Here is a 10,788-nt window from a genome sequence, read left to right as displayed (position 1 = left end):
AATCTCCAACTACTAAAATTTATTGTAAAGGGGAACGACTGCCTGGGCCGAAGTGAACTTTTTAGAAACTTTTTGCTTGTGGGACTTTGCATACCCCGTTTCCCTGAAAATAAGACAGTGTCTTAGTGACCTATCTTATTTTTGGGGGATGTCTTATGCAGCGGCTGGAGCAGGGGGGCAATCGGCAGTCATGCCGGCGCTTCCTTAGCGGAGCCCCGGCATGACTGCCGGTTGTAGGTGGTCGGGGGGGAGAGAATGGGTAGGAGCTGTAGACATGGAACGGAAGGATTAGGGCAATGAAGTATATGGGTGCTAAGGTGGACGTATCCACAAGCCAGATTTTTCATTGCCCCAAAGCCTGTAAACTTCTAAACTGTCTTAAAACCGCTCGTTTTCTGTTTACAGCTCCTATGCAGGAGCTGTAAACAGACTTCACAAGGGGGATCTGACAACACTCATGGTTTATTTGTAATCTGTAACCATGGTGGCATATCCCTTCGCATAAGAGCTGCATACACAAAACGGTTGGAGGTTTTTCCTGGGCAATTAAGCAGATTTCTAAGTAACTTTTTATTCTGGATGTCCTGTAGCGATGAAATAACTGGTTACCAATGTTGTACATTCCTATATACATTCCTGTATCACTGTATGTATATATTGAGCCTGCGTCCTAAGCCGTGTATATGTCTAGTGAGTCGGGGGAGGGATATTCGGTCACGGACCTCCACCCTCCTGGTTCTGTCCGCTCCGGAGCTCAGTCCTCAGTCAGTTCTCTCCCGGACCAAGTCTCAATGAACTCTACAGACTCTAGGACCCTGCGGACACCGGGCCGCGTAGAATCACTGGAATAAAGACTCTGTTTTATATGTGAGATTCTTACAAGACACGGCCAGAAGATGAAGGAAATGTTTGCTGAGATGAATATGCTAATTTAATGAAGTAATTAATATAATGTCGTTAAAGAATCTATCATTAGGAGACTGTACTGTGTACCTGAGGACTGGAGGGGGCGCTGCTGAGCACATCTGTGCTGGACAACCAAGGACTACAATACTGCCCCCTCTGGTTGCTCTTCAGGTCAGTGATAGATTTTCCTCTGAATGTTGATCTTGTTCTTACCCCGGTCGTCTCATTTCGCTCCTGGCAGGATTTGCACGGTTTTTGGAGAACTTGTGGTCTTATCGTTTTCATTTTGCTGAATATTACAGGAAGTCGCCGTGTGGACGCAATTCCTCTATCGATGTAATCTGATGAAGGGGTTAAAAAAAAGAAGTGTATATTCCCTTAAAGGGAGTGTCACCCGGGCCCAGCATATCCATCCAGCCCAGGTAGGGTCACCCGAATCAAACAGCGTCCCCCTTGTCAATGGGGTGGTCTGCGTTGTCTTGTCAATATGCAAATGAGCTCTTTATAGTAACAAGGAGGCTGCAATTACTCAAAACGCCTCATTTACATACTGATCCCTCTCTAATGGAGGAAGCGATTCACAAGGGGACAACACTGTACGAGTCAGGTGACCCCCCAGTATCTGTGGGGGTGATCTATTGGTATTTGGTGACACTCCCTTTAAGGAGCACATTATGTTATGCCCCACCCCCTGCACTCGGTATATAGCACACTGTATCAGGGTTTTAATGTTGTGTTTCTTTAAATTACAGGGTATGGCTAGACTTAGGAAACCAGGCCGCTTTCTTCTCAAAGCAGCGCCTCCCCTGGCTATAGGCAGTATCAGGTATTGCAGCAAGCAGAGATCTTAAAAAGGAGAAGGAATTGAAGGAAAGTCTAATTGATGTTGTAAGATGTAATAACATAAGTGTCTAATTGCTGGGGGTGGTCTTGTGTCTCCATCTCAGTGGAGTGGCGGTCACACGGGTGCCATTGCTCTAGTCCATCCCATAGAGATGAATGGAGCATTGATGGGCACGATGGACATGCCACTGAAATAGGGAAGTGCGCCCCCTGGTGATCAGACACTGATGATGTCCTCCAAGAACGTACCAATTCATTCCCTCACAGCCTTATAGAGGAAGCGTGGTCACATGGTTTATAATAACCAATCAGGTGGAAGTTATTGCGTGTACATAGATGAAGATGAGATATCCGATGTGCCTGATCGGTGGTGGTCACACTACTGAGCGTTAGATACAGGAGGTCACTAGGACATAGAGTGAAATATAATAGAACAGTTCTACATAGAAATTATATATACATACACAGCGCCACCCTGATGTTTAGGCTGTGTTTGGTATTGCAGTTGACACCATTTCCATTCAGAAGACTAGATTCCCAATGGTAACTTAACAAGAAGGATTTATCTCCTCTAATGGGGACCCCTGCCAATGTAGAAGGGGTGCGGTCCACATTGGACAGTCCCTTTACTCACATTGCATACCCGTAACCTTTATCCTCCGTACGTTTGACCTAATAATGTATTAACACGTGGAAATTTCTCAAGCTCTGTATATTTGTACAATAAATAGCAGGCAGACAAGACTGTGAAGAGTTAATTTCCATACCTAGGATTAGGCTAGAGGCTGGTGGCACAGCGCCATCTGGTGGTCACATCATGGAAGTGTCAGTTATGGCTTTTATTGTATCTGTGATAAATGATGGAGGGGGCGGTGCCGGATCGGTGCAGGATCCAACCAGCAGCCACAGGGCAATGTAACGTGTAAACAATAAACCACACTGAGTCCGACACCTGGCCTCCTGTCCTCTGTTCTACGGTGGGGAGTTTAGGGAGGTGGGTACGGCGACATCCACCTGAGGCCAGGACACGTAACCCAGACCATTACATTGCTTCCTTGGCACCAGGTAAGTGATCCCCCCCCCCCCCACCTATGGATCTATGACACCCATTGACTTTCCATTTTTGGTAAGTTATGGCCAAGGGGAAAAAAACCCAAACTTATTTGAATAAGAAATCTTTATAAGTATATACAATACAATGCACCTGTACATATACCTATAGTACATAAATACGGGGTAGACAGACTTGTATATACCCCCCTGGCAGAGTCTCAGACACGTCACATTCAGTCTTGTCCTGATGATGTCATCGATAACAAGATTGTCCTTTGTACAGATGGGGGCAGCACAATACACCGACAGGCGATACGTGGCAGTTTTCGTAGATACGGGGTTCCTGTAGGGTTATGTACTTGCCGGTGAACTCTGGGTAAACTTTTCTTTTTGGGATGGGTGACATAAGAAGCGCAACTTCCTTGGCAGAAGAGTCACCTCCACGGACATGGCGTCGTACTCCTCCGAGTCTATGCTGAAATGACCCTCTGTGCCCTGGGCAAAAAGACGACAAAGGGATTGTGAAGCCCTTGAAGGTAATTGATAAGGTATCAGTTAGGGTTGGGGTCTGACACCCAGACCCTATCCTGGATGTTTTGGCAGCTGGAAGCCATATAGTAGGTATACGGTCAGAAGAAGAACTGCACCTATTCAAGTGAATGAGAGCGGGAGTTGCAGTTCCAGACACCACCACTACAGTGTACAGAGCGCCATACACTGTATACAGCTTCTGGTCTGTGCGGCATAGCGGTGGCTCCTGGCACTTGAATAGGAGCAGGGCTGCTTAATGCTGTATACCTAGTATATATGGCTTCCAGCAGCCAAAACATCTGACTGGCATGGGGTCCTGGTGTCGGAGACCGACCTGATCCAATGACCTGTCCTGTGAAGACTGTCAGGTCCTGGACAATCTCTTTAATGATCAATAATTTGCATTAAGGCTGAGCCTTCCCCAAACAAGAAAGGTGCCAGCGGTATAATATGGTTATTAGAGATTTTTTTTGGCCACCCACAAGCCCATATTCTATCCCGGTGTCTCTTTAGATCTTACCTCTGGGATCTGGATGCTGCAGCGGCTGACGTGTAAGATCTGGGCATCTTTAGGGCACAGCTGTGCATTGTGACTCTTCTCCACCCTAAAACAGATCACAAAACAGCTCTCTGACATCCTCTGTGCTGCAGTGGAGGCGGGAGACATGAGCTCCACTTTCACTTACCCCAAACTGATGAATTCCGACTTGCTGATGGTATCCGGCTCCACGCAGATGCTCATGGAGTCCATTGAACGCTGTGGAAAAGACCACTGACCTATCAGACTCTGCAGTAAGTGGGGTCTCTGTGTAGTCTGAGACTGGATGAAACTGTAGCAGAGTCCCAAATCCATTCAGTGACCAGAAGCAGAAATTGGATTCTCCTCCCACCACTTTGCGCATGCACCAAGCGTATAGACCAGTGCTCCCCCTTTGCGCATGCACCAAGCGTATAGACCAGTGCTCCCCCTTTGCGCATGCACCAAGCGTATAGACCAGTGCTCCCCCTTTGCGCATGCACCCAGCGTATAGACCAGTGCTCCCCCTTTGCGCATGCACCCAGCGTATATACCAGGGCTCCACCTTCACCAGGGCCGCCATCAGGAATTTTGGGGCCCCATACAGCCTACGTGTCTGCCCCCCCCCCCCCCGACAAATTTAGCCCCGCCCACTTTTCTGTTGACTCCGCCCATTCATTTTTCAAGTGCTCCCACACAGTATAATCCTCCTACAGTCACCTGTAAATTATATACCCCCCCATCTCTCCCCCAGTTTCATATACACCCTTCCTCTGCCCCCAGTTTCATGTCTCCCCTCCATCTCTGTCCCTAGTTTCATGCTGTTCTCCCCCTTTCAACTGCCCCCAGTTTCATGTCCCCCCGTCTCTGCCCCATTGTCATGCCGTTCCCCTCATCTGCCCCAGTGTCATGCCATTCTCCCCCCCCAGTGTCATGCTGTTCTCCCCCCTCCTTCATCCCAGTGTCATGCCATTCTCCCCCCTACATCTGCCCCAGTGTCATGCCATTCCCCCCCCCCTTCATCCCAGTGTCATGCCATTCTCTCCCCACCCCCTTCATCTGCCCCAGTATCATGCCATGCCGCCCCCCCCCTCCATTTGCCCCCCCGTCTCATGGGCCCCTTCAATTACCTCTTCCATCGCTTTGTGTCACCCGCCACTGAAATAATTTAGTCATCACATCGCGCCTACAGACGCCGAAGCTGGCCCGCAGCGTTTAAAGAAGGAGCTGAGCTGTCACAGCTCCTGCTTTAATCACGTAAGTATTCAGCTCATCGGCGTCCGACGGACGCCGATCAGCTGAAATCGGGACCGGCAAGTGCTGGGGCGGGCAAGTGCCGGGGGCCCCAAGAGGCTCTGTGGGCCCCGGCACTTGCCCGACTATGCCCTGCGCTGACGCCGGCCCTGAATGACTGGTGCAGGCGCCAGGAGGCCGACACACGGTGGCGGGCCAAAACCGGGCCCCCACCAGTTTTCAATTTGGCCGGGCCCCTGACGCCAGTACCAGTAATACTGGCCTATCGGCGGCCCTGACCTTCACGCATGCGCCCAGCGTATATTCTAGTGCTCCCCTAAGCGCATGCACCCAGCATCTATACCAGAGCTTCACCTTTGCACAAGCACCCAGCATATATACCAGGGCTCCCCCTTCGCGCATGCACCCAGCATATATAGCAGAGCTCCACCTTCGCACATGCACCCAGCGTATATACCAGGGCTCCACCTTCGCACATGCAATGTATACCAGAACTCTACCACATCTTACCGTAAGATCAGGCTGCTGGTTCTGGGTGCTGACGGACAGCTCCACAGCAGACAGCTGGGCCTCTTCCCACGGCTCTGGGGCCACCTCCACGGGAACCTCTGAAGAACATGATATAGAAGTAAAATTAGGTAAATAAAACACAAGTTTGGGAAAATGTTTGGCCAAAAACAAAACATGTTTCGTTTTTGTATTGCCTGTTCCTGGAAATGTATAAAAACACAAAAAAAACTAACCACAGACACCACAAACATGCTTCCCTCTGTTGTTCCTCCTGAAAATATATACATAAATTATAATTGTAAATAAAATGTGTTTACATGAGGAGTAACAGAGGTTTTTTATTTAACTAAATGTACCCACTGTGTCTCTATGCTGAAGATATCCAATCAGTGCTGACAATGTCACTGTATGGTTACATTAATACATTGCCAAGAGGAACAATAGAGGAACAATGCAACACAGATTTCTATGAAAAGATCTTTGAAATGTATGAAAGGAATCTTACCGACTTTTGGGGGCGACCAGTAATTGACCAGCCTGTGGTATATCCTAACATGCAGAGGGGGGCGGCCCGACTGCTTGACCTCTTCTTCTGGGGGTCGCTCTGTGGGCCCTAAGAAGAGAATGGAGGCCTCGTGTCTCTGGGGCCACTCCTGGAAAGAAAGAGCAAATAAAGTCTATAAATAGATGTACCTGAAGTGACGGCATCGCAGATGACAGCGCCCACAGAAGGCCGCAATGAGGGTCGTTTTTTCATCAGTCAGCCATTTAGCGATAATCTGAGCATCGTGCATGAATGGAGCCGCAAAAAGCAGGAACGCAGAAAATTATCCCAGAATACTCTGAGCCCGGCCATAATTGTATGTTCTATCTGAGGCCGCATCAGTCAGCGCATTGTGCACAGCTCAGGCCCTGTCTATCTGTAAGTGCACAAGGTTATAAATACCGCCATGTTATAAATACCACTGCACTTATCTTCTAAATTGTAGCCGCTGACTCAGACCTGATAATTGTAGAAATGGCAAATTTGTACAGAGCACAAAAAATACATAAAAAAACAGGACCAAACATTAACCAGTCACAGATGTAAAGAGTAATGCCGGGCATAACATAGGGGGCAGTATTATAGTAGTTATATTCTTGTACATAGCAGTATTATAGTAGTTATATTCTTGTACATAGGGGGCAGTATTATAGTAGTTATATTCTTGTACATAGGAGTAGTATTATAGTAGTTATATTCTTGTACATAGGAGTAGTATTATAGTAGTTATATTCTTGTACATAGGGGCAGTATTATAGTAGTTATATTCTTGTACGTAGGGGGCAGTATTATAGTAGTTATATTCTTGTACATAGGAGTAGTATTATAGTAGTTATATTCTTGTACATAGGAGCAGCATTATAGTAGTTATATTCTTGTACATAGGAGTAGTATTATAGTAGTTATATTCTTGTACATAGTAGTAGTATTATAGTAGTTATATTCTTGTACATAGGAGTAGTATTATAGTAGTTATATTCTTGTACATAGGAGGTAGTATTATAGTAGTTATATTCTTGTACATAGGAGCAGTATTATAGTAGTTATATTCTTGTACATAGGGGCAGTATTATAGTAGTTATATTCTTATACATAGGAGGTAGTATTATAGTAGTTATATTCTTATACATAGGAGGTAGTATTATAGTAGTTATATTCTTGTACATAGGAGTAGCATTATAGTAGTTATATTCTTGTACATAGGAGTAGTATTATAGTAGTTATATTCTTGTACATAGGGGCAGTATTATAGTAGTTATATTCTTATACATAGGAGGTAGTATTATAGTAGTTATATTCTTGTACATAGGAGTAGTATTATAGTAGTTATATTATTGTACATAGGAGCAGTATTATAGTAGTTATATTCTTGTATATAGGAGCAGTATTATAGTAGTTATATTCTTGTACATAGGAGCAGTATTATAGTAGTTATATTCTTGTACATAGGGGCAGTATTATAGTAGTTATATTCTTGTACATAGGAGGTAGTATTATAGTAGTTATATTCTTGTACATAGGGGGCAGTATTATAGTAGTTATATTCTTGTACATAGGAGCAGTATTATAGTAGTTATATTCTTGTACATAGGAGGTAGTATTATAGTAGTTATATTCTTGTACATAGGGGCAGTATTATAGTAGTTATATTCTTGTACATAGGAGGTAGTATTATAGTTATATTCTTGTACATAGGGGGCAGTATTATAGTAGTTATATTCTTGTACATAGGAGCAGTATTATAGTAGTTATATTCTTGTACGTAGGGGGCAGTATTATAGTAGTTATATTCTTGTACATAGGAGGTAGTATTATAGGATTGTATTTTGTGAGGCTTATATATAATACCGGTAAAATATCATTATGACAAAATGAGAATTTCCTTCAGCCTATGAGCCCTTGCTGTCAGGGGTTAATACATCTCAGCCTTCTGCCCGTTGGCTACTTTTTCTAGCGCTGTAAAGCTGTATAGGGCACCTGGGAATGGTGTCCTAGATAAACAGTCCAGACCGTACCTTAAGTGTACTGAACAAATGAGCAGCTCTCGTCTTCAGTGGCCCCAAATACCAATATCTGTGAAGGGAAGGAGAGAAAGAAGATTGTGACTGGCAATGAGGGAGCAATTACGGACACCCACACGACAATGACATTAAATGGTGATAATACATTTACAAGAGAAGGGGCCGTGTGGTTCTCATCATCCTGCATTAGTATAGCGGTAGTATATAGTATACAGCTCTGCAGGGTTCACTCCTATGATTGGGGCTTCGGCTGATCAGTGAAATGTGGCGTGGAATAGAAAAGAAAAACCAACTACTTAATGGATGTGGATGAAGAACTACATAAAACTGATGTTTATAAGATGGTAGATTAAAGGGAAACCCCACCAAAAAGCTGAAAGGGTTCATAAGCCTTCGTATGGAGCTCAGGAATCAAAGTGGAAGACAAAATACCAAACGCATGTTTCCATACATCTTTCACTAAAGTGCCTGCAGCTGCCTCAAGGGGGAGCTCACACCAAAGTACTTCTATATTGGTCTTAAAGGGGTTTCCCAGGCTTATTTATTGATGATCTCCCCTTAGGATAGGTCATTAATTGAGGATCAGCAGGGGTCCGCTAACAGGGCCCTCCTCTGATCAGGGGATTGAAGAGACCATTCTGGTGAACGCCCGATCCTCTTCAGAGAATCCCAAGTACAGCGCCATACATTATAGAGTGGCTGTGTATGGTATTGCAGCTCAGCTCCATTCACTTGAACAGGCCATGTGACTTGTGGACATGACATCATACGGCCAATGAAGTGGAAGCGGTGCTCAGGGAGCAGGGGTGTCCTGGGTGTCAGACCCCTACTGATCTATAAAACATAATCTATCATAAAAGTCTGTAAAACCCCTTCAACGGTAAAACCGTATACAATGGGCTCCCCCTTGTGGTGCCCGAAGGTAGACAGCATTTTATCTGTTAACTATGTTACTACGTAGGGGATTTGGAGGATGGGTGGGAGTCTTATCATAAGAAGGTGGGGGGGGAATCCATGTGACTGTAATGGTGGTCCAGTTTGCGTGCCGACAATCCTTTCATCTCTATGGGACTGCTAAAGAGGAGCCCAGCAATCTGTCAGGCCCAAAGAGTGGTAGCAAGTATGCTCAAATGATGATCCATTCAAAACACCTGAACCCCCCTTCCCAAACTAGTGATCATGGGGGTCCCAGCTCTCGGAGCCCACTAACCAGGGACCCACCTATCCCCATTTTGAAGGTACCTGTAGAGCCAGAGTGATGCTGTATATGAACCAGGAAGTTCCCAATAAGCACAGCTACACATCCAGAGCTTCCTGGTTCATAAACAGATTGACAGAAACACTGTGACTCTGCCGAGTGTGCAGGTATTCTGAATGGGGAGAGAGGAGTAAGCTGCTGCCAGGTGGTGTCTGACATCTGTGTGTGTGTGTATATATATACATATATATATGTATACTAGCTTTTACCCGCAACTTCTATGTGTATATATATATATATATATATATATATATATATATATATATATATATATTAAATAGTGGTCTGATATGTATAGAGGGGCCCTAAAGTACAGAATGTGCAGAATAATCCACCACTCAGGACCTAGGAAGAGTTGAGTGTCAACCCCATGAGTGCCGTGGTCAGGATGACAACTAACTGACAGGTAAGTCACTAACTAGAAGACGAAACACTACAGACCGGTGAACTTACTTGGTGGATTTTGCATCGGCGTCGCGATAACTGCCCCATCTCAGGCTGTTCACGGCAAAAACGGGCTGCTCCTGCTCCCCCTGAGGCAAGAGACCGAGAGGTCAGAAGTAATAGATACCGGGGACAGGGAGGGCGACAGGCGGAACAGATTCCTCTGCAGTAATGATTGATAGCGGCCCCGCACCCTGCGAGTGGCGAGATTACTGCGAGCGGTCACATATCGTTTATTTTACCTAATGAGACATGATTATTCTCCCTGGATTTTTTTTTTTACTCACCTTCCACCGGATCAATAAAACTACTATTATATATATTGGCCTAAAATTAGGATTGAACAAGAGGTTGAGCTGGATGGATAAACACATTTATTTAAGCCAATTTACTGCTGCTGAGGGTGTGAACGGGCTCATGCATCTTACAAGTCTGCTCTAGTGCGGTGCGTGGAGGTATCCGAGCTTACTTGTCACCATCCAAAGTAGTTCTACTGGCCTGGCCCCACACCTTGCATCCTATGCCGTGTGTGTATGTATATATATGTGTGTGTGTATATATAGATAGATAGATAGATAGATAGATAGGTAGATATATGTCACTGCAATGGTCTGTGTCTCGTAGATCCCACTGCACTTGCCGCTGAAACTGCGCAGAGGCTGCTGTAATCTCATGGATTTCATACACACCTGTGATCACAGCAGCCTCTGCATAGTTTCTAGCACGCCTTGGCAATATAATGAGTGTCTGGATAGGCGCATGCATCTTGCAAGTCTCCTCAAGAATCAGGGTTGGAAGTGCCAGGCCTTAGGGTCCGTTACTTACCAGTAAGTGGCCTGCTCACATACACAGTGCTAGGTGGGACAAGTGCAGAGGATGCAGCTACTTATCCTATCTTACTGTCTGG

At 45.4% G+C, this 10,788-nt stretch overlaps 1 protein-coding gene across 1 annotated transcript in view; it reads right to left on the bottom strand.

Annotated features, from left to right (window-relative positions):
• Positions 1-2,976: 2,976 nt before the first annotated feature.
• AGK (acylglycerol kinase) overlaps positions 2,977-10,788 on the bottom strand; it is a 29,770-nt gene continuing 21,958 nt past the window's right edge. The window contains exons 10-16 of the mRNA XM_075275233.1: positions 9,891-9,970; positions 8,174-8,231; positions 6,120-6,267; positions 5,615-5,712; positions 4,020-4,090; positions 3,854-3,938; positions 2,977-3,297 (exon numbers count right to left, since the gene is read on the bottom strand). Of these exons, the coding sequence (XP_075131334.1) occupies positions 3,154-3,297; positions 3,854-3,938; positions 4,020-4,090; positions 5,615-5,712; positions 6,120-6,267; positions 8,174-8,231; positions 9,891-9,970 (684 nt within the window). The 3' untranslated portion in view covers positions 2,977-3,153. The remainder of the gene's footprint in view (positions 3,298-3,853; positions 3,939-4,019; positions 4,091-5,614; positions 5,713-6,119; positions 6,268-8,173; positions 8,232-9,890; positions 9,971-10,788) is intronic.

Source organism: Leptodactylus fuscus, chromosome 5 (genome assembly GCF_031893055.1).
Source record: "Leptodactylus fuscus isolate aLepFus1 chromosome 5, aLepFus1.hap2, whole genome shotgun sequence".
NCBI lineage: Eukaryota > Metazoa > Chordata > Amphibia > Anura > Leptodactylidae > Leptodactylus > Leptodactylus fuscus.
This window is presented reverse-complemented; position numbering and strand designations above follow the sequence as displayed.